This window comes from Salvelinus alpinus, chromosome 6 (assembly GCF_045679555.1).
Source record: "Salvelinus alpinus chromosome 6, SLU_Salpinus.1, whole genome shotgun sequence".
Taxonomy (NCBI): Eukaryota; Metazoa; Chordata; class Actinopteri; order Salmoniformes; family Salmonidae; genus Salvelinus; species Salvelinus alpinus.
This window is the reverse complement of record NC_092091.1, coordinates 26,352,222-26,377,254: the sequence shown is the minus strand read 5'-3', so window position 1 is coordinate 26,377,254 and position 25,033 is coordinate 26,352,222. Positions and strand designations below refer to the sequence as shown.

General features: G+C 39.0%; 2 protein-coding genes across 4 annotated transcripts in view; one reads left to right on the top strand and one right to left on the bottom strand.

The window, feature by feature from the left end:
• Nucleotides 1–5,074: 5,074 nt before the first annotated feature.
• Nucleotides 5,075–15,248, bottom strand: cdkn2c (cyclin-dependent kinase inhibitor 2C (p18, inhibits CDK4)). Of its 2 annotated transcripts, XM_071406061.1 has the most exons (3): nucleotides 15,114–15,248; nucleotides 13,747–13,873; nucleotides 5,075–6,493 (listed from the first exon to the last, which is right to left on the bottom strand). In XM_071406061.1, exons 2-3 carry the CDS (start codon nucleotides 13,870–13,872, stop codon nucleotides 6,137–6,139), a joined length of 483 nt encoding a protein of 160 aa, XP_071262162.1. In that variant the 5' UTR covers nucleotide 13,873; nucleotides 15,114–15,248; the 3' UTR covers nucleotides 5,075–6,136. The 2 variants fall into 2 exon arrangements, with proteins under 2 accessions (XP_071262162.1, XP_071262161.1); XM_071406060.1 differs by lacking the exon at nucleotides 15,114–15,248 and having other exon boundaries at nucleotides 13,747–15,064.
• A 1,511-nt stretch (nucleotides 15,249–16,759) lies between these two features.
• The window catches only part of LOC139578455 (FAS-associated factor 1-like), an 89,213-nt gene continuing 80,939 nt past the window's right edge, over nucleotides 16,760–25,033 (top strand). Inside the window, exons 1-2 of one of the 2 annotated variants that reach the window (XM_071406058.1) lie at nucleotides 16,760–16,973; nucleotides 21,050–21,118. In XM_071406058.1, the coding sequence (XP_071262159.1) occupies nucleotides 16,917–16,973; nucleotides 21,050–21,118 (126 nt within the window). In that variant the 5' untranslated portion in view covers nucleotides 16,760–16,916. The remainder of the gene's footprint in view (nucleotides 16,974–21,049; nucleotides 21,119–25,033) is intronic. The other variant, XM_071406059.1, reaches the window with a different exon arrangement.

Below are 25,033 nucleotides of genomic sequence, written 5' to 3'. Positions count from 1 at the left end.
AGTGGCCAGAAAAAAATAAACATATGGAAGAAGGTACTCTGGTCAGATGAGACTAAAATTTAGCTTTTTGGCCATCAAGGATAACGCTATGTCTGGCGCAAACCCAACACCTCTCATCACCCCGAGAATACCATCCCCACAGTGAAGCACGGTGGTTGCAGCATCATGCTGTGGGTATGTTTTTCACCCAAAAAAGCCGATACCGATTAATCGGCCGATTTTTATATATATATTTGTAATAATGACAATTACAACAATACTGAATGAACACTTATTTTAACTAAATATAATACATCAATAAAATCAATTTAGTCTCAAATAAATAATGAAACATGTTCAATTTGGTTTAAATAATGAAAAAACTAAGTGTTGGAGAAGAAAGTAAAAGTGCAATATGTGCCATGTAAAAAAACTAACGTTTAAGTTCCTTGCTCAGAACATATGAAAGCTGGTGGTTCCTTTTAACATGAGTCTTCAATATTCCCAGGTAAGAAGTTTTAGGTTGTAGTTATTATAGGACTATTTATCTCTATACCATCTGTATTTCATATACCTTTGACTATTGGATGTTCTAATAGGTACTTTAGTATTACCAGCCTAATCTCGGGAGTTGATAGGCTTGAAGTCATAAACAGCGCAATGCTTGAAGCACAGCGAAGAGCTGCTGGAAAATGCAGGAAAGTGCTGTTTGAATGAATGCTTACGAGCCTGCTGCTGCCTACCACCGCTCAGTCAGACTGCTCTATCAAATCATAGACTTAATTATAATATAATAACACACAGCAATACGAGCCTTAGGTCATTAATATGGTCAAATCCGGAAACTATAATTTTGAAAACTAAGCGTTTATTCTTTCAGTGAAATATGGAACTGTTACGTATTTTATCTAACGAGTGGCAAGAGAAGTGACACAATTTCCCTAGTTAAAATAAATTAATGTTAGCAGGCAATATTAACTAAATATGCAGGTTTAAAAATATATACTTGTGTATTGATTTTAAGAAAGACATTGATGTTTATGGTTAGGTACACAATGGTGCAACGACAGTGCTTTTTTCGCGAATGCGCTTGTTAAATCACCCGTTTGGCGAAGTAGGCTGTGATTCAATGATAAATTAACAGGCACCGCATTGATTATATGCAACGCAGGACAAGCTAGATAAACTAGTAATATCATCAACCATGTGTAGTTAACTACTGATTATGTTAAGTATGATTGTTTTTTATAAGATACGTTTAATGCTAGCTAGCACCTTACCTTGGCTCCTTGCTGCACTCGCATAACAGGTAGTCAGCCTGCCACGCAGTCTCCTTGTGGAGTGCAATGTAATCGGCCATAATCGGTGTCCAAAAATGCTGATTACCGATTGTTATGAAAACTTGAAATCGGCCCTAATTAATTGGCCATTCCGATTAATCGGTCGACTTCTACACGAGTGGTTTAAGGGGAAACATTTAAATGTCTTGGAATGGCCTAGTCAAAGCCCAGACTTCAAACCAATTGAGAATCTGTGGTGTGACTTAAAGATTGCTGTACACCAGCGGAACCCATCCAACTTGAAGGAGCTGGAGCAGTTTTGACTTGAAGAATGGGCATAAATCCCAGTGGCTAGTTGTGCCAAGCTTATAGAGACATACCCCAAGAGACTTGCAGCTGTAATTGTTGCAAAACGTGGCTCTGGGGGGGGGGGGGGGGGGGGGGGGGTATTTGGTTAGAAGTTATGCATGCTCAAGTTTTCTGTTTTTTTGTCTTATTTCTTCTTTGTTTCACAATAAAAAATATATTGCATCTTCAACATGGTAGGCATGTGTCAATCAAATGATACAAACCCCCCCAAAATCTATTTTAATTCCAGGTTGTAAGGCAACAAAATAGGAAAAATGGCAAGGGCGGTGAATACTTTCGCAAGCCACTGTATCAACAGCTATTGTAAGCCAATCTATTAGGGGGCTGGAAGCTATGGTGAGCTTCGATTGGTCATTCGTACTGCAATATTATGGAGAACTTGCATTAAATTCAGGTTTCCTCAACTTTAGTCCCACCCTTTTCAACTCCCTCACAAAGGGGCCAGGATTCTGGTCTGGAAGCACCCTTTTGACTGCACCTACAGTTTTGCCTGGTATTGCAGTTTAACTGAAGTATGGCCCAGAAAGACAATTCCTTTAGAGAAGACAAATTTGAAAATTCCTAATAAGACAGTTTAGTCCTCCCCTTTGTGCACAAAACATCCATTGAGTTATTCAAAATATTTTTTTCCATCACTCACAACCGAAGATATTAACATTTTATATTCATGCTCTACGACATGAGCCCAACTAGCCAGGGGACGTTCCATTTGGCTTGTTTAGCTGTCCACGCATTGACAGAGTTGCTGGAGCATGCTTGCGCGATACTGCTGTCTGTCCAGTGCACATTGAGTGCTAGTGCGCATGTGCAGTAATCCCAGTCAGAAAAATAAAAACAACTCTGAAACAGCGTATGCGAACATGAGTAGATTACGTTGTTCAATGGTCGGACATCTTGGACACAGTCTCCAAACGGGTTCCTTGGGAGGTCCCAAGTCTGACGTCACCCCATTGAAGTTAAAAACGGTTAAGGTTAGGGTTAGGGTAAGGGTTAGGGTAAATGTCATTTTTAGGTTTTTGCTAGTCAGTTTAAGGGTCAGCTGTGTCCTTATAGTCTCTCCCTAGAGTGGATAATGCTACATCCTGATGTTGCACACAGATTTCAGCCAGGGGTAAACAACAGACTGCTGAAACCTGATTGGCTGAACATCAGGAAGAAGCTTTAGCCACTTTAGCTAGCATGGTGGTGGAAAATGTTGTTTGATTAAGACTGTATGCATATTTTTCCAGCTTATTTTTTTCCCGGCAGCTTGCCATTAAAGCTAGTTGAGGAGGAAACCTACACCCTTGCAGCCTGAATGGAGGATGTTTTATGTATGAGCTGGTTGCCCGGGGACACAAGTGCATAGCCGGCTGCATACATTCCTGTTGGACGCAGATGACAAACGACATAAAAGGAATAATAGCGCCTAGAGCTATCTATGAACTAGAGACTGCGTCCAAGATGGATGCCTGTTGTTTTCAATGTAATCTACTCATGTTCGCAAACACTGTTTCGTGGTGGTCGCTATCGGCTTCACAGAGCCTATAACGCCTGCGCACTAGCACTTACAGTGAGCAATGGAGCAGAGCGAGCGGCAACAACTTCATCATGTCATCCAGAAATATAACAGACATTGGATGAATATAAAATGTTAATATCTGCGGCTGTGTAAAAATCAGCCTTGAGGACAATAACTTAAATAATAATATAGATATTTTTGCCTCAAAGTGATAACAAAAGTGTTTTTTAAATGTTTTTTTTTTACTTCTCTATGGGGCCGTCGATGGGAATTTTCCTTTTGGGCTTAACTTCAGCTAAACTGCAGTACCGAAAGTGGAAAGTGTGCTTGCAGACCGGAATCTTGGCCCCCTGATCATATACAGAGAAATAATAATAATATCCATAAAACCTAGCCGGTCAAACAGGGAAATGGTTCCAATCGTTTTTCAACCTTTAATTTTTCCCATTGGGGATTTTAGATACACTTCAAATAAGGGCTGTGTTTTGTGTAGGCTTACCCTGGGGTGACGTTTTGATAACCGTGTAAATCTCTCTAGGACAAGGTGAATTTATCAATATATTCGCCTGTATTTATCCCCCAAAATGAAATGCTAATTTGCAGATTTTTGGTTTTGACGCCTATTTTAAAGCTAATTAGCATTTTCGAATTTGAGAGTAAATAGAGCCGAATATATTGATAAAGGTCACCTTTGTCAGACAGAGATTTATGTGGTTATGAAAACGTCACCCCAGGGTAAGCATACACAAAACATTATTTTAAGTGTCTCTAAAATCCTCTATGGGAAAGATGAATTGTGGAAAAACGATTGGAACCATTTCCCTGTTTGACCACTAGGTTTTATGGGTATTATAACACCTCCTCTGTGTGGGTCTACCCTGCTGCAAACATTCCAGTTGGATGCAGATGACAACTTCAAATGAATAATAGCGCCATCTGCCGGCCGGTTGGGCTAATATAACTCAATGATATGAACATAAAACCGACGGAGTTCCACCTCCGACACCGCCAAAACAACACTGCAAATGTAAATCTGATCGAATGTGTCGTAAAAGGGATCATCACATTCAAGCATACCTGATTACTTTTGTCTCCATGGCTGTACTGTAGGCCTATCCCAATTGAAATAAAGTAGTCTCATCGCTTTCCTTGCATTAATTAAGCTTGTTTGAGAGACAACATGATTAGATAGCCTACATCGCCTACATGACTAGAAAGAAGTCAACCACATTATGTTTATGAGGGTATTACATAGCCATTCACAGTTTGACTAAACTTATTTCAAAAAAATATTAACGTTTTCTCGCTTTTAAAAGACAAATGATATTGCCATTCAAAGTGCCAAACTTCTCAAATATGACCGTGGGACAGAAATTGGGCATGTTCCTCCTCACCGAACCTAAAGTAGCAGGTTAGGCCTATAAGCTATGGCTTTGCTGTGCTTTTCTCCAAGTGGCCACCACAAGCCGTGAATGTTTGAAGTTCGTATTTGAATGTTAATTGCGCTGTTAATTTGCAAAGGAATAAAAAATAATATATATATATAATAATTGCCTGTCAAAGTGGTGCGTGGATAGACATTCCATGGCTTGAATAGTACCATAAAAATTTAGCAACTCTATAGCCACCTTAAAACTAACATTACATGATTTCATAATCACAGTGATAATAAATGTAGAAGCAAAGCAGATGTCTAGCCAATGTTTGGAGTAACAATATTTTTTATACAGTTTCATTTTGACCCCTAGTATTTCGGTCCAGCTCATATACTTCATTCCAAGATAGGGTATGCCTACTTTCAATAGCCTATATTTTCCTTGAATTAATAAAATACTATATCGTATGGAACAATCACTGTTGGTTGATCACATCAGCAGTGCTGAGTAGCCTCAAGGGGGATATAAAAAATGGCAAATTATTAAAAAAATGACGCAAACTTCTAATAATCAGTGAACAAATGAATTTATTCGTCTCACAAATCAAACAACAGTGAAAAACATCGATTAGCAATATTCAAATAGAAGATAATACAGTAAAACGAGGCCTACTGGTAGTATAGCCCTACATACATTATATTTCAACCAAATTGCTATCTAAAAGCCAAACAGAAAATCAGGTAAGACCTGCAGACAGTTGTTGTCTTTGGTAAAAAAAAAAAAAAACGTGAATATTAGTAAACGCGTGCTTTCACAGTTCCTTACAAAATCTATTTGTATGATTATTTACAAATGCACTGAAAATCGAAAAGAATTGCCGATACAGTCAGACTACCATTAGTTTGATAATTTTTGCCCAATGGTCTGGACAAGGAGAATGAAGGTAAGCCTAGGTCACTGGGTTATTACTCAAAATAGCATGGGTTTAATTAACAAAATGGGCTATCGGGACAAAATAAGACATTTGCTATGCGCACAAGAGTAGGCTACCTTGGATGAAGAGGGTCATCTATTCTAATACCTACAGCCTATGGTCTTGAAGTTAAACAATAAAATATTGTTCCTCATTTCATTTGAAATAGTCGTTGAATTATCAAACCCACATCTCAAATAGTTATTAAAATGTTGGTAATGAATTGAATTTGAAAGACAAATCCCCACCTTACGTGTACCACTAGGGAATATCGGAAAAACATGAGAAAAAAAGAGAAACAAAGCAGCTGGAGATGTTGTTAGGGAAATGCTGTCGGCCTAAAAATGCTTTAATATATTAAATAGATTCAAATGATCATTCCAGTGGCATATAATCTCGTCACATTTGTTCTGTGATGGAGAAAATTGGAGTCAAAACCTATGGAATTAGGCTATGTTTTCTTATTAGGTTAGGAGGAAACGTTCATGCTAGGGCCATCCTTTATGATTGAGAATTGAGGCTATCATGTCTGAAAAACATCCAAATACATTGTAACCAGAGAGGTAGATTGACCTACATGTTTTTGCTACTTTCTTCCTCGTTCTTATGTAGGCCTACGACCTCGCTATCCCAGCCAGGATTGTCCGATATATATTCATTAATTGGTGTGCCCCTGAATGTATTGCGCAATGGATACTCTATGGTTCATAGTCGCCAAATCATAAGGTGTGTGGCCTTTGGAGTTGCACCTTGTGGCTTCTATCGTGCAACCAACAAGGAGCTGGACCACATCAAGATAGCCTTCTCTTGCGGCTAGATGCAATGGAAGATTGCCATCATTGTCCAGGAGATTGACGTCTGCGCCATGATCCATCAGTACGTGTAGGGTGTCTGCATATCCATCCCTTGCAGCGTCATGAGTGATGGTGAGACCTCTGACATGGTCGCGCACGTTTGGATTTGCGTTCGCCCTCAGCAGCGCTTCCGCGATGGCGGGGTTACCAAGTTTCATCACCTGTAAAAATTTTAAGAAAGATAGAAGAAAAAAAGGGTGGAAAATATAATCAAATATCAGAGCTGGTTGAGAGCAGAACACTTATATAGTATAGTATATGCAAAGACAGAACATGTAGGCTGTAAGAAGTATACTGTTTTAAGGAAAATAGGAATTCTTTAGGGCTATGTTGCGGAGAGAGACACGTCTAGATTTACACCTGTTGTTTTCAAAAGGAACGATAAAAAACGAATCTAAATCACATAACAATTTATTATGTATTCATTATGTTAACCTTTTTTCATTCGTATTTTACCTAAATAATGTAAACCTATTATCTTCTAATAAATCATAGAGCCTTAGTTCGTCGTCATCATTATTAGGCATATAGAATTAATAGCCATGACATATATTTTTCATTTGGAAGAGAGTGATACTAATAGTGTATTACAGTTTTGTGCGTGAGGATACATGTCATACTTATATCGTTTTCTTATGTACTAAGGTAAATCTTATAGAGCACTTTGAATTTGAGTACAGGCCTAAATTGGAGTTATACATTCAACAAAAACGTGTGGTTTGGTCAATTAACCACTTTCAGCCCTTTTCATCTGCACCCTGGACCCTATAACATGGTAAGATATTAGCCTGAAAATCTATCCAGTCTGGTTATGAACTGTCCAAATCAACAGTCTTTCACAATCTGCAATTTGCTAGTTTTTCATGAGTTTGATTTTGTAATTTGAGAAAACAGTAAACTTAGTTACATTTCTAAAACAAACATTGCATTTGGAGATTCCCCATGTGGTCAAAGGCAGATATTCAGAGGTATGCCAAGGCAACACAGTCTCACATTCAATTCGCGCATATATGTACAAAATGTATTTCAGCAGATTTCGTGCGTTTTTGTGCATTTTTGGGGTGGTTCAATTCGTTTGAAAATGCACGAATTTCCGTGCTACTTAATTCGTGCGAAAATACACGAATTTCTGTCCTACTTAATTCGTGCGAAAATACACGAATTTAACCAGTAGGCGACACAAGCCGTTGCAACAACCATGTAGACGCGATAATTTGTCTTTCATTTTTGTTCTTCTTAATGGCTAATTCAACGTCATGAATATACAGAAATGTTGTCTTTGTTTAACCATGTTTTAAAATGTGTCGTTGTATGCCTATATGTACTGTTTTAGACTTGCTGAACAGAATTTGAGAAAAGACGCACATTTAAGTGCGACTTAATTCGTGGGAAATATTGTTTTATTAATGCCAATGCTGTTTTCTGTGCTTGATTTCGCTTAATACTTTGGATACTGGTGCACTTGTAATCAGAACGCCTTTTTGTCATGTAGGCAACCATACACGATTTTCTTCATAACCCATTTCATATTTCGTGGAGCCTAAATTACACCATTTTCTTCATAATGCATGTATTACATGTGAATGTAAAATAATGAATTATGTTGGCTTACACTTATGGCCTTTCCAAGGCCTTTCCATACCTTAAGGGAACATTTTAGCACTCGCCATATGGTTAGTGAGAAACGCCACTTGCAAATGTAAGGTCCCTTACTAGACGTCCTGCAACGTTTCTAAAATTCGTGGACGGCGTCGGGCCGTGCGCGGGGGAGAGATCTTTCAGGAAGTCATCAAACTAAATCTCTCGGACGTTCGGTTTCCGTTTTATAAAAATAACAAATTTTGGTCATTTTTCCGCAGTCTCGGAAATTCCCACCAGAGGGAAAATAAATAATATTGCAAATGCATGTGGCCTTTTCTCCTAAACGGAAAATATTTCGAAGACGTAATGGACAGTTGGCCCCGAACAAGATGGCGTCGAGGCCTCAACGCTTTTTGAGTTATGGCCATTTTTCTGGGATTAAAGGTCAAAAACGCAAAGTAGGGTGCTAATTTGACCGCTTCACGTCAAAGTACATAAGCATACGGTGTCAGGAAAAAAAGAACCAGCCATTTATCTATCGTAATTTAAGAGAAATCGTACATTGACAAATTGGTCATGTTCACAAAAATGAGTTAAAAAAAAAAAAGTTACAGATCCAGTTGCAGTGTGTTCAGACGAACATTTTTTAAGTGGGTCTCGAAGCTCTGCCAGAATTCTGTGATTTTATGTGATTTTATGAAGTAACACACACTCATTTAACCCTCTGTAAATAAGTCAGTTCTTAACATAAAGACTTAAACCTCAACATTATATAAGAGCCTACCCCAAGGAGGATATGTGTTCACTTTCAGCTTCCTATGTCAACCGGAAGTACCTTCAAATGGTGCCATAGGGTCAGTTTCGAAGGGTTAAAAAGGTCAGATCTGCCTCCCGGGTGGCGCAGTGGTCTAGGGCACTGCATCGCAGTGCTAGCTGCGCCACCAGAGTCTCTGGGTTTGCGCCCAGGCTCTGCCGCAGCCCGGCCGCGACCGGGAGGTCCGTTGGCCTAGCGTCGTCCGGGTTAGGGAGGGTTTGGCCGGTAGGGATATCCTTGTCTCATCGCGCTCCAGCGACTTTTGTGGCGGGCCGGGGGCAGTGCGCGCTAGCCAAGGGGGCCATGTGCACGGTGTTTCCTCCGACACATTGGTGCGGCTGGCTTCCGGGTTGGAGGCGCGCTGTGTTAAGAAGCAGTGCGGCTTGGTTGGGTTGTGCTTCGGAGGACGCGTGGCTTTCGACCTTCGTCTCTCCTGAGCCCATACGGGAGTTGTAGCGATGAGACAAGATAGTAATTACTAGCGATTGGATACCACGAAGAAAAGGGGATAAAAGGATGGAGTGAAAAAGTACGGTGCTTAAAGACACACAAAGCCTGCAATGGCATTGCCATTATCTCCCGGCCGTGCCGAGTTCAACGAGATGCCCCGCTTGACCGTAGCTAGCTCGGTCTGAGTGCAGCGACAGGGACAAGAAGAAGGACCCAAATGACCCTTTGACCTCAATTTCATATTCTTTTGCTTTTGGGAGACAGAGAGAGAACCGTTAAGGTGAGAAGCACAATTTGACCTCAGGAACGTTCCTAAGGTCCTCCCGATCTGTGCAAGCCTAACATTGACCGTGTGGCATTAACCCTTAATAGTTAAAAGAAGGTGTTTACATCAAACAGTTTACAATGACATGTCTCCCCATAGGAGACATGCCTGCTCCCCTAAATTCAACCTGAAGCCTATGTGGGTTAATAATGCCTTATGAACCTGTCTTCGATGACAATCCATCAGGCCACTATGAGGTCTACCTGTGTCGATTCTAAGCTTCCTGGAGCAACCGGAAGTGGTTAAATCACCCTAAAAGTGTTTGCCATACCCAACCTGCAGTTTGAGAGAAATAGTGCATTCAACCCTATGTAAATCAGTGAGTTCTTAACGTATAGACTTAAAACTCAGGATTCTGTAAAAGCCCACTCCAATGAGGATATGTGTTTACTTTCAGCTTCCTGTGCCAACCGGAAGTGCCATAATTGGTGTCAAAAGGGCTGTTTCGAAGGGTTAAAAAAGTCAAATCTTTCCAAAACTTAATATATGTGAATAGGAAACCCTCATGAACTGTAAATCAGTCATTCATCCCATCAGATTTCAAGGAAAAAATTACACACCCACACAGAAAGGATGGAGTGACACACTGAGGGGCTTAGAGGCAGACAGTGCCTGCAATAGTTACTTTTGTTTGAACTTTTAAAGAACCGTCAGACCTAGAGTTCTGAAACTTTACAAACCTGTTCTAGAGCTCAGGTCGATTAAGCACGGTGAGTTATGTGGCTCTAGAAGGTTCTCGGACCGATAAAAAGCCTCGGTGCATTTGCATTGACTTCAATTCATTTTGAGCATTACAAAATGGTGACATTTAGAAAAGTCCCAGAGTTGCACGACTAGGTGCATTGAAACCGACTAGGTGCATAGAGACGGACCCCGACATTTCTGTCCGATAGCTCATTCAAGGACCCCGTAGCAAGGCATGGAAAAAAGTGGAATTTCAGCACCAATTAAGGTTTTGCTCGGGCACCGAATGACCTATCGAGCCGAAACTTGGGATTCGAGGTCGCCTCACATAGGGCTAAAAATAATGTGAAAACTGGACCCGCAGCTAGAACATAACTACCTATTATTTGTTTTATTATGGTTTAAATGGAAGGCGCTGTGAATTTTGGGCCTGCTCTGAAATATGTGATAGTTGGCTTCTAAACGAGTTGGAAAAAGTGAGTTTGGAGTCAGATGGTATCAGTTTGGTGTCTGAAAATATCTAATTGGCTGATGGACACTGACTTGCTAGTTGACTTTTGTGCATTTGCAATATGTTTCAACAGTGAAAAACCACCAAAATAGCATTCTGAAATTACCACTAAAAATGACATCACCATAGCCGTGCCGAGTTCAACGAGATGCCCCGCTTGACCGTAGCTTGCTCGGTCTGAGCGCAGCGACAGTGACAAGAAGATGACCCTTGACCTACATTTCAAGTCTTTTGCTTTTGGGAGACAGAGAGAGAACTGTTAAGGTTTAGAAGCACAATTTGACCTCAGGAACGTTCCTAAGGTCTCTGTGCAAGCCTAACCTTGACCGTGTGGCATTAACCCTTAACAGTTAAAAGAAGGTGTTTACATCAAACAGTTTACAATGACATCTCACCCCATAGGAACACATTGCCTGCACCCCTAAATTCAACCTGAAGCCTATGTGGGTTATGAATGTCTTATGAACCTGTTTTCAATGACAATCCATCAAGCCACTATGAGGTCTACCTGTGTTGATTCTAAGCTTCCTGGAGCAACCGGAAGTGATAAAATCACCCTAAAAGTGTTTTGCCATACCCAACCAGCAGTTTGTGATATATAGTGCATTCAACCCTGTGTAAATCAGTCAGTTCTTAACGTATAGACTTAAAACTCAGGATTCTGTAAAAGCATACCCCGATCAGGATATGTATTTACTTATAGCTTCCTGTGCCAACCGGAAGTGCCTTAAAATGGGGTCATAGGTGCTGTTTCGAAGGTTTAAAAAGGTCAGATCTTTCCAAAACTTTAAATGTGTGAATCGGTCAACCCGATTGAACTGTAAATCAGTAATTTCGCTAAACAGATGTCAAAGAAAAGCGCTCTCTCTCACACACACACACACACACACACACACACACACACACACACACACACACACACACACACACACACACACAGCAAGGACGGAGTGAAAAAGTATGGTGCTTAAAGACACACAGAGCCTTAAATGCTTTTAGGGGGGATCCAGACTGCCATACCCGCTCTGGGAGCGCTATACTACCGCCCCAAATCAATGGGTGCTGGCCTGAGTGATTTATGGAGGTTTTCAAAAAATATTCAGTTTTTTCTTCTGGAAAATATTTTATGTTTTTTCTTCTCGAGTCAATGGCCTGAGTGATTTATGGAGGTTTTCATAAAATATTCTAAGTTCAAATTTTTCGTCCACCTGGTATTTTTTTGGGGTTACCAGGCGTCATTTTTCAAAACGGTTGAAATTGCTTTTAGGGGGCATCCAGAGTGTCACATGACCGGATGAGGTAACTATTCTTGTTCTTCTTGTAACTTTCCGGTAGGCTAGAAGCTTTCCGGTGTTTTGCTGCTCGACACAGGTCGACGCAGGTATTGCACTTGATTTATCGTTATCGTAACCGTAGGTGTAGCCAAGTGGAAATACGAAAGCTTTCTAGCTATTTCGCACTGACGGTAATTTGAACACAAGAACGTTTCTAGTGAAAAGGTGCTACACTCAGAGCCATGTATTTACACTCAGCCACCCTAGCCTTATTACGGGTTAACGTTTTGGTAATTTTGGTTGGCCAACAAAATGTAAGACTACAATGACTGCATACGTTTCCCCAAATGTTATACGAAAAAAATATGTTTTGTTATTGATGGACAATGGCAAGGCTGCCATTGTATTTTCAGTTACATTCTGTTCAATAAAAATGGTTTACACGTTTATTTTTTAAGAAATACATGGAACTACAACCGAATAAAACACCATTAACCATCATGCATTGCTTACATTCATTCTATACTGAAAAGTCTGTTCAGAAAAATCGAAAACAGTACATATAGGCATAAAACCACAATGTTTTAATAGGGATTAAATAAAGACAATATATATATAACCTCTTATGGTTATATGGTTAAAAAAAAGACAAAATATCTATATATTCATAACGTAAAATAAATAAATACAGGCGATCGCGTCTATGGTTGTTGCAACGGCTTATGTCGCCTACTGGTTAAATTCGTGTCTTTTCGCACGAATTAAGTAGCACAGAAATTCGTGTATTTTCGCACAAATTAAGTAGCACAGAAATTCGTGTATTTTCAAACGAATTGAACCACCCCAAAACACCCCAAAAATGCACAAAAACGCACGAAATCTGCTGAAATACATTTTGTACATATATGCGCGAATTTAATGTGAGGCTGGGCTGGCCAAGGCGGTATAAATATAGCCTAACCAACCAAGTGATCAACCCACATAAATGTGTCATGACATAAAGAAACAGCAAATTAGTGTTTTATCTATAAACTTACAATTTAAGAAATAGTCTTGTTGAAACCAATTACATGTTTCATAGGCCTATGTGTTTGAGTGTGCATGCTTGTCCAAAGAGTAGTGCATGAGGTCAAGCATCAAGGTCTTGACTATATTATCTTCTTTAATTATCACTATTGAGCAATGATACTTCTTTAGAAATATAAAAACGTAATCACATTATTCAATGATTGACAAGTTTTCATAATGTTTGAACCCATCCTTAACAAGATATATAAACCTGCTAAACTTTTTAGTCTACAGAATGTCAAAAATATGAATATATTCACCAACAACAAATATATAATGCATTGCAATTACTGTTTCTGGTAACTCACGAATAGGTGTACATCATTAGTCTCGTCTACATTGGGGTTTTTAGTGGTTCACATAATGCTACAAAATGAAGGCCAACAAGTCACTTTGCTGCACTCTCCATAAATCATACAATAAAAAATATGACACCCTATTCTCTTTATGCTATATTAGACTATTCGTTAAAAATCATTTGGATCAAGTATACATACATATATATATAGTCCAAGTTACAGAAATTGTAGCCTCTGGATAATTTTAACACTTTATTTGTCAATAAAGCACGCAGTTTAGTCCATTTTACATTAGGCTATACCAACACACATATGCTAAGATGTGGTAGATTAAGTTCAAATCGATCAAATAGACTGAATCATGAATTTATAGATTTACATGTTTATAAAATAAAATGCAGAACCAACCTGTAACGGTGTCCTGCCGAATACATTGTTTTCATTAACATCTGCTCCGTTCTGTAATAACATCTCAACTTCTGCTAAATCTCCTCTTGCAGATGCGCTGCTCAGTCTGTTTGCCCCTCCAGCCATTCTTGGTGGACGAAAACCATAAAGAGAATAATGTTATATGATACAGGTTTCAAAAGTTGATACTAAGGTATGTGTGAATGATTTTGATGGTATACGTCTTCTTGGTTGTGACGCAAGGCACTGCGAAAATGTAGTAAATAGTCTGTAGCCTGAAAGAAGTTGGTACACTGCCAGGGTCCGCCTCCCTTTTTAATACCATCCCAATGTAACAACTCGCATCAGCACGGAAAACATGGATGTCACGCCATTTCCAACTCAAGTGTATGGTCATCACCACCTTCCTTAAAAATATATATATTTTTATCACATTGGATTGGAATGTTGGATGTCCACTTGTAGACCAAGATGCACGAAGTTGAAAAACTAAAAACTAATTCCAATCGTCCAGCCTGCAGAGTTGAGGTTTATCTTTATTCTTGAACCCCGTTCACGTGAAGTTGATAACGTTTGAGATTCTAAAAGAGTGTTCAGGGATATTTCCCATGGTTAATTTATAGACCCGTGTTATTCAGAAAGATTCTATCCAACTCCACAATTAGGCTATATACTACCCTTCCGGACTGACGATACAGGTTAGCCTACAGGTGCAACTTATCTGCAACTCCAAAATGTTGGTCTGTCTCCTGCTCTCAAAATCGTTGCCTATGATGTCCTGCTGCAACTGTATCCATGGAACATTGCCGTTTCGATTAGGGTTTGTAAGTTTGTAGCTTCTGATTGTCGACTTGCTCTCTTACCAGTCCGGGGTTGAGAAAGATAGTTTAGAAAAAAACATTCTGACAACGTTAAGTCATCCAATGACATTTGGAGAGATGCTTGTTCAGAGTTTTATGTACACTTCCCGCCCATTTTCAAATGATGATACACGGTTTGGATATCGTCCTTCTTTGGTTCATTAATAGTAGCCTAAAGTGTTTGTTCGGGACAGTGCGCGGGAACAGTTTAGTCATTTGATATTGACGTTATATTAGCATATTCCGCTGAGCACATTACTGTAGCAGCATTGCCTACCATCTGTTACACTGAAAAGATTTACGCTACTAAACTTGTAAAGTTGAGTAAATAAATGAAATCAACCACACCATGGGCTAAGTAGTTTCAAGTTCAGCCTGTAACAGGCATATGCCGGGTAGGTGTCGTCTAATCATGTAGGAATATAGCTTAACATAGCCTACACAAATGTCAATGTATAGCCGAGCCTTCATTCATATAACATTCTCCTACATACGACACCTCCTTACCCTTGCCATCATATGTTGAATTAGTTCATTCATTCGATTGGTTGGAAGTCAGTATTTGAGGAAAAAAGGCTGTTCTTGACATCACTTTTAGCCTATTTTTCAAATACCGAACCCGAACGCATAACAGTCGCCAAAAGCGAGAGGGCGGGACTGAAAACAGTGATCATCAGAAAGGCTGCAGAGGCTGCAGTTATGACGATAGCGTCCTAGGCTACTTTCCCGAGTGCAACCACAAGATCACATTTTCATAACCAAAAACTGCCACGGAGTGTTGTTCCAGAACAGTTCATATTGCTCTCTGGTTAGGTTCGGTTGTTATGTCTCTGGCAAAGGCAACAATTACATTTGAGGAGAGCACAGAAGCAGAGCCATTTTTCTGCACAAACAAGTCATATCATAGGGCTACCATTGGGAGAGTGTAGGTAAGCCTACCTGTCAAAAACATGATATATTCAATCAGCTATTTTGGATATAACCTAGGCCTATGCATACAAACATAAGCATTATGATTTTGTTATCAATGAGGTCGGCATGTCTAGATTAGGTATTGAAGGCCAAGTCTGCAATTTCAACAGCCTGACCCTGTCACTTTGTTTGGTAAAATGAGGGATGGGAAATATTGATCGACAGAGTAGATTGGAAAGACTGATATTCCATGAGATTGATAATTTGACCATATTTTAAAGCTATACATTGTTAAAAGACTCAATTTACAAATAAAAACAACTTAGAATTTGGGTTATGATGGGGGGAAAGACAGGTGTAGGGCCTATGCTAGCTAAGCCTACTAAACTCATGCCTATTCAAAAATGTTATTATGCAGATGACCATTGGAAAGGATATTGCTTATCCCTATTTGTAAGCCTTTTATGTAAAATTAATAACTTAGGCTACTTAAATCATTATGCTAAACATTTTTAGAATGAGAGATTTCCATCTTGTGAGACATGAGAAATGTTGGCTATAGGCCTTCAGTACGCACAGTGTGGGCCATTGGAGCTGTCCATTGGAGTTTGTGTTGTTTTCTCATAGTAGTTAATTAAACATTTGATGTGAAAGCTCAAAAGTAAGGCCAATGTTAAAACAAATGACAATCCGACAATCCGTTATGTGGTCTATTTCTGGTTTTGTGGTCTAGTACAATACAATACAGTAAAATATACAACAATACAGAATTTGCTTTATTGGTCCATTTTCAATTTGAAAATGCAAAAAATAACTGATCTACATTTCTGTCTCCTTTGATGGGTAGTCCTGATAGGCATGCTTTTATTACCTTGCATATGCTACCGGTATGGAGTACAATGAAATGTATTTATCAAAGAGAATTGTCACTTTAAGAATAACAGCTGAGCTTCCTCACGATGCGACAATTTGGGCATACCGTGAAGGCGAAAGGTTCCAATGTTGCAAATATAAAATTAAATGCATAGAATGAAATGGGTTCTCAAAAAAATAGAGCCCTCCAACTCTTTGTAGACCCATTCGCGCTTTATACATTGAATGTATATGTGTTCAGAACGTTACAGCAAGATGAACCATACCCCACTTTGCGGTTGCCGTAAAGCGAAGACATAGCCGTGAATACTGACTATAACAGAGAATTGAAATTCATATAAGCTGTACAAACCAACCCAAAGTGTGGCATTTGCTCCTTAGACATCTGGCGAATATTGATGTCTTGAGTTTACTAAAGACGATATTTACATGATATCTAGTGACCCTTTGCCTGAGTGAGTGAAGCGAGATAGCAAGCAAGCGATATAAGAATAATAGCTAACTAGCGTTTAGCCAGTCACTGCGATGGCCTCTGATAGCGAAAACAACATGGACAGAGAAATTATTTTGGCTGACTTTCAGGTGGGTTTCAACTTTCCTCATGTCACAATAACAAAACTAGCTACCTACGTAGTTTAATTATGTTGAATCGTAACGTACATTGATAGGCAGTGTTAATGTCAACAGTGCTGTCTCGTCACCTGACAAGGCAAACACATTTCGCTAGCTAGCGTGTTAACGCTTACTTAGCTCACGTTAGCATGCTAACTAGCTAACAAGCCAGCTAACGTTAGCAAATTGAGCTGCACCACTGTCCCGCTTATCAATAAGTTGATGCATTTTAACAAAGTGTGTGTGTGTAAACACAGGTGCGTTTGTGGTATTGAATAATTACATTGTTGCAGAGCATTTCGTAAAGCTGTCAGACCCCAAAATGAGCTAACGTTCGCTGGCCAACTAATGTGGTATGCCAGTCTGGTAGCTAGGTGGCTAGACGTCAGTTGCTAGCTCACTAGCTACTAGTAACAACAAAGCAGAGCACATAACTAACATGGATTTAAATATGATATAGTTAGCCCGGTGTCCTCTTTAGATATATTAGCCATGAATTGTAAATATTCAACTGACACAGATGGCTAGCTAGCCATCTTGTGTTGGCTTAGCTAGCTAACTTGCTTGGTCACTATTGAGCTAACTAGCAGAGACTTGGATTTGTTATGCAGTGTGTCCCTGCTCTAGTGTTTGAAAGTATGAGCTGGAATAAGGTTGACTATCTGTAAAGTGGTGATTTATTAGCCAGGTAAGTCAGTTGGCTAGCTACCTAACGTTCAAATGAACTCTATATCATCCTGATAACAGGTCGTAGAATAACAAGGCCACAAAAAAGCTGAAGAACACAGTGCACCACGTGACTGAATAAAATCAAGCTTTAGGCTAGCCATACCAGTGTGTTGTGAACAACATTGGCGTGAGCAACAATAGTGGAATCGGCGGGTCGCCTTCAAAATAAAAGTACCCAATAAAACTGATGCAAACGGATAAAAAAAGTAAAATAATGACACAATTCGACTAGATAATGTTAAACAAGTTTTGAATGTTATAATTGTCTTTTTTTGTAATTAGTTATTTGGATTTTTTGTTAAGTACATCTGTTTAGATTGCACTCTAGATATCTAAATTATTTTAAGAATTGCATTGGGGGCGTACTTATATGCGACTGTACAACCAAACCTATGGATTGTGCACCCATGAAATGGTGTATCAGCCTACTCAGTGACACTCACAGAACACATCTATGTACAGTTGACACACATATTAGCATCTAATTGCAGTCTGAATAGTGCTGTGGCATTCATTACATTTTCTCAGCTGGTGATTGAAATTAAAATAACTACCAGTCTCACGGTAATTGACCATTAAATAACAAACACGTTTAGCATCTCCTGGCTTCCACTCATAGCCTACAAGCCACTAATGCTTGCTTAAATTGAATAAATCCATTTAATATAACCTACACCATCATAATAAATCAATTTTATTTTAGGCTACATTTTCTTCATATGTTTCTTTAGACTAATTTCAGAAGAACAGAATAGCATATTCTGAGTTGTCCTTATGTTAGCCCCTGATCTGGCTATGCCATATGGCTGTGGGCTACACTAGTTCATTTAGCAGACAAGATTTGCTTAGAATTCCATGGCATAATTTTACATTATTTTAATAGTATGAAGAAATACAGTTGAACATAGCTGAACAAAATATAAATAATATTTTCCCCAACGATTTCCGAGGGAGTATGTAAATGTGGCTATTCTTTGTTGAGCAGTTAACAAAGAAAGGGGTCCTCTTATCTGCTTAATTTAGTTATTTATGCAACTTTAGTTGTAATACAAACGTTAGGCTATATGTTTAGATTTTTTATACATTCTTAGGCTGCATGATGCGACTCTAATGATGATTTGAAAAAAGTTGCATGAAAGGGATGAGCTCTGCTCCACATGTTTCATCAGTCTCTCATTCACAATTTGACAAGCACTTGATAATATTCTCATCCAGCAGACTATTCTTAATTTTATCTGTTCTTTCATATAGCCTACTACATGACCAAAGTATGTGGACACCTGAGGTTGGGCACAGATTTTAGTTGACCAGGGCAGAAATTTGATTAACTGAGTTGTTGGAAAGGTGGCAGCCTATGACAGTGCCACGTTTAAAGTCACTGAGGTCTTCAATACGGGCCATTCTACTGCCAATGTTTGTCTATAGAGATTGCATGGCTGTATGCAAAAATGTTATACACCTGTCAGCAATCTAGTGTGTATGTGGAATTATTTGATTTAGAATGGCCCACAAAAATAATAATCCGTAGCCTGCAATCGAATAGGGAATGGAGGTTAAGTGCATTACGCTTTTTTATATGCAAGCATAGGCAGTGCGTCCATAAGTGGAAGCTTTCCCAAAGTACATTTGATTTAAATTGCCAAAATTATATAGCCTAATTAGCCTACTCCTGTCTATACATAAATAAATAAAATCATTCAAAATAGTCAACTAAAGCATGATTTGGGCAGAGAGGATCATTAGCTTCTTAAATAAATTGTGGATTGTTTTAAATCACATTGCCTACAGTCTGAAGGGGAAGGCAGCGCGTGCAATTTGAGCAGTTTGTTGATTTGTGACTGAAAAGTAGAGGCCAAGCTTATCGCAATTTTTGAAAATACAAGCGCATAATTCTCAACCTAATTGAGCAAACAATAGTATAGCCTATTTTATTGGCGCCAGCGGAGAGCATTGGCAATATCCCAAGGTCGAGTGCGCACTGCACATATCTACTATTTTTCATTGTTGGGGCAGTGCTACTACTACAGCCGCAATGTTTCTTGACACTGCTCGCTTAACCCGGAAGCCAGCCGCACCAATGTGTCGGAGGAAACACCGTACAGTGTGCATGTGCCCGGCCACAAGGAGTCGCTAGAGCGCGATTGGACAAGGACATCCCGGCCGGCCAAACCCTTTACTTGTTGTAAAGCGGATTAAAGGGTTACATTTTTACGATGAAGTTGAGCAGTGACTAGTGTGGGCGGACTGGAGTTCTGACGTCACAGAAAATGACGTTTTATTTTTTTCTAGGTGTAATCGTTATTTTACCAGCTAAATTGAATGAGAACACATTCTCATTTACAGCAACGACCTGGGGGGTATATATATATATATATATATATATATATATATATATATATATATATATATATATATATATATTTTTTTTTTTACAAATAAACGGATTTCAGCACCCAAAGAATAGCCTGCATTTACACAGCAGATTGATGCTATGCTCTGTGTTCTTCAGCATTTTTGTGGCTGTTATCAGTTTTTGATAACTTAATTTTATGTGACGTCGGAGCTCCAGTCTGCCCACTCTAGTCGCCGCGTCAATCATAAATAGTCGGCTATCCATGATGACAGAATTGCTTCACAGTACATACACTCCTTTTTAGCTCCTCTTTAAACCACATTAGGCTTCATGCAGCTAAATCTGCAGAATTCTAGAAAAGCATCCTTTCAATGTCACATTATACTAGCTTTAGCATAGGTGGTTAGTGCAATGGAAATAACTAGTTCACTGTAACATGTCTTGATACTGATAATAACCTATTATAACTTGTCAGTCAAACCACCCAGTGATGTACTGAGTGGAGGACCCTTATTCATTAAGGACTAGATACATTAGGATAGTTGATAACAGGTAATTACAGTATCATTCAGTGTTATGTACTGATAATGGTAATTTATGCGAGAAGTGTACTTTCCAAATGTGTCCATTTAGTTTATTGGTGAGGCAAATTTGGGAACGCGGAGCAGTTTGTAAGTTAGTTATAAACTCAATCTCTTAATACAACAAACAAATCTGCTGTACCTTGTACGTTTGTAATGAGCTGGCATGTAGGCGTTATATTCGTGTATTTAGGAGATGCTTTTATCCAAAGTGACTTGGCTACAGTACAGGTCATAGTGACACACATTCAGTTGCCAATGTTGTCAATGCAGGAATCAAACCCATAACCCTGGTGTTGTCAGTTAGCACTGTAGCTGCTCAATTACACTTTCTATTGGTCTTTGTGTTATGTACATGACCTCTGTTTCTGTTTTTCTAACAGGCTTGCACTGGCATTGACGACATTGCAGAGGCAATCACACTCTTAGAACTCAATAATTGGGATTTAGTGGTAAGTTCAAACATCAGTAGGTCATACGAACAAGACTCGGTTTTCTTCTTTTAAATTGGAAGTATATTATCTATCTTGCTGTTAAAATAAATGGTTGAACTATAGCCTTTAGTGTTGCATGTATATTTCAGTATGTGCTTTACAGTGCTACTACTGTTATATGTTGTAATTTCTGGAATATAATGCCTGCATTTTTGTTGTTCAATCAACATTCAATCAATTAAATGTACTTCATTAGTTTTGCAGTTGGGAAAACTATGTAGGCTCATGTCTAGTGATGGTCCATTTACTCTGCTAACATACATTTATTAAATGAAGAGCTATTTATATAAAATGATGGCCTAGGTAGGCTTAATTCACAATTCTCTCTTCATGATATCCACAAAGGCTTAGTCTACATGGTGAACCTGACTAAATCAAATCATGCTACAGTACAACTGGGCACTGGTGCGTTCTCATTACTGCAACTTTTAAGCCAATTCAATTGACCAAATAAGCAAAAAGCATAGCCACTAAAATCACACAGTGTGATTTTGTTACCTATTTCAGTTTGTTTTCTATTTTAACAGAAATGGTACACTTATGACTGAGATGTATCAGCCCCTTGATTGTGATGTTTCAGTCAACATTGCACCATCATTGCCATGTCCATCCAGTTGTCAGAGACAACGTAATTTGGGCTACTACCCCGTCTTTAATGTGCATATAAAGAAAGTCTCCTGACAGTTTTGATTTAAATTGAGATTCAAAGGAGTGGTATGAAACTGATCCTTGTGGAATGTTCTTTTTTATATATATATTTTGTTTTATACAATGTAACCCTTTATCATAAAGTTTGTGTTTTAATGGGGATGTGCTATATTTAGCAGAGTGCTGTTCTTGTGCTGGCAGCTATTCAAAGCAAGCAAGCAGGGCCTAAGTAGTCTGGGTACCAGTCTCTTCAGCTAATCCACTCCATGTCATGTGCCAAAGAGACTGGTTTTTACGCCGTCTTCAAATATGAACATTCTGTCATTAATGAGCTCAAGGAGAACAGGATTTGAGCACCCTCACAGCTATCCTCCAATCACAATGATTATGCAAATATATATTTTTTGTCCAGATGAATGCAGTGTGTCAAGTTGCTAGCGCATGTCTAAATTCTCAAAATAATACATTCTTCAATTCCAACCACAAAATGTTAGACTTTGTTATAACTAATTATATTTGAGGCGCCACATGTTATGGAAAATGAGTTATTTCCAACAACCAATGAGCAACTCTGCCGTATATCCAGCGCATATTAAATGTTGAGATGGCCGAAAGGCCAGGCTCTTTGGCAATTGCAAGGAGTGAAATGTTAGCTAAAGAGACTGGTACTCAGATTAGAGTGCATCAGCGGTGGTTCGACACATCTGTAAATGTGATGACTTGCACTTCCTTTGTGTTGCTGTTAGGTTGAGCAAAATTGACAAGAGACCTGTGTTGGTACAGGACAGGAAACAAGTGTTAAATACTGTCAGTGCCCCTTGGACCCAGCAATCATTTTATAATATGTTCTGTTTATGTCCCTAGTAGTTTACGGTACGTACTGTTTTCAAATACTGCTGGACATCCCCCCCCCCCCTGTTCTAGAGCTCTCACCTCAATAGGTTCCTAACAGTGGGTCAAAACTACTCGCTGCTAGCATTGTCCTCTTGCTGCTCTCTCAATCCTCAACAGTTCCCTAAAATCAGTTTCACAAAAAATCTGTTCATTTTTCTGAGGCCTACAGTCTGACACTTCAACCTCTTTTTATGAATGATCTGTTCTCATGTGATTTGTCATCTCTATATTTTCATATCATCCCATCTACATTGCCTTCAGCAATAATTCACACCCCTTGACTTTTTCCATATTTTGCTGTTTTACTGCCGAAACACACTACCCCATAATGTCGAAGTGGGATTATATTTTTTACAAATGAAAAGCTGAAATGTCTTAGGTCAAGAATTCAACCCCTTTCTTATGGCAAGCCTACATACGTTCAGGAGTGAACATTTGCTTAAGTCACATAAGTTGCATGGACTCTGTGTGCAAAAATAGTTTTATTAAAACATGCATCCTGTTTACATCTAGGCACTAACATAATACTGCAAAAAATGTGGCAAAGCAATTCACTTTTTGTCCATAATACAAAGTGTTATGTTTTTGGGCAAGTCCAATAACACATTACTGAGTAACACTCTTCATGTCTTCAAGCATAGTGGTGGCTGCATCATGTTTTGGGTATGCTTGTAATCGTTAAGTACTGGGTAGTTTTTCAGGATAAAAAAATTAACGGAATGGAGCTAAGCACAGGAAAAATCCTAGAGAAACCTGGTTGTCTGCTTTCCCCCAGACACTGGGAGATGAATTCTCCTTTCAGCAGGACAATAACCTAAAACACAAGTCCAAATCTACGCTGGAGTTGCTTACCAAGAAGTCGGTGAATGTTCCTGAGTGCCCGAGTTAGAGGTCGACCGATTAATCGGAATGGCCGATTTTAATTAGGGCCGATTTCAAGTTTTCATAACAATCGGCATTTTTGGACACCAATCATGGCCGATTACATTGCACTCCACGAGGAGACTGCGTGGCAGGCTGACTACCTGTTATGCAGTGCAGCAAGGAGCCAAGGTAAGGTGCTAGCTAGCATTAAACGTATCTTATAAAAAAACTATCATACTTAACATAATCAGTAGTTAACTACACATGGTTGATGATATTACTAGTTTATCTAGCTTGTCCTGCGTTGCATATAATTGATGCGGTGCCTGTTAATTTATCATTGAATCACAGCCTACTTCGCCAAATGGGTGATTTAACAAGTGCATTCGCGAAAAAGCACTGTTGTTGCACCAATGTGTACCTAACCATAAACATCAACGCCTTTCTTAAAATCAATACACAAGTATATATTTTTAAACCTGCATATTTAGTTAATATTGCCTGCTAACATTAATTTATTTTAACTAGGGAAATTGTGTCACTTCTCTTGCGTTCATTGCACGCAGAGTCAGGGTATAATGCAGCAGTTTGGGCCGCCTGGCTCCTTGCAAACTAATTTGCCAGAATTTTACGTATTTATGACATAACATTGAAGGTTGTGCAATGTAACAGGAATATTGAGACTTATGAATGCCACCTGTTAGATAAAATACGGAACGGTTCCGTATAAGTGCCGCCTTATCTCAGTTCACTGGTCACGATGGCTACACCCACCCGCAGCACGCGCTCCAGCAGGTGTATCTCACTGATCATCCCTAAAGCCAAAACCTCATTTGGACGCCTTTCCTTCCAGTTCTCTGCTGCCTGCGACTGGAACGAATTGCAAAAATCTCTGAAGTTGGAGACTTTTATCTCCCTCAACAACTTTAAAAATCTGCTATCCGAGCAGCTAACCGATCGCTGCAGCTGTACATAGTCCATCTGTAAACTACCCACCCAATTTACCTACCTCATCCCCCATACTGCTTTTATTTATTTACTTTTCTGCTCTTTTGCACACCAGTATCTCTTCTTGCACATGATCATCTGATGATTTATCACTCGTGTTAATCTGCTAAATTGTAATTATTCGATTTATTGCCTACCTCATGCCTTTTGCACACATTGTATATAGATTCTCTTTTTTTTCTACCATGTTATTGACTTGTTTATTGTTTACTCCATGTGTAACTCTGTGTTGTCTGTTCACACTGCTATGCTTTATCTTGGCCAGGTCGCAGTTGCAAATGAGAACTTGTTCTCAACTAGCCTACCTGGTTAAATAAAGGTGAAATAAAATAAAAATAAATAAAAAATTTCACTGAAAGAATAAACATTTTGTTTTCGAAATGATAGTTTCCGGATTTGACCGGATTTGACCATATTAATGATCTAAGGCTCGTATTTCTGTGTGTTATGTTATAATTA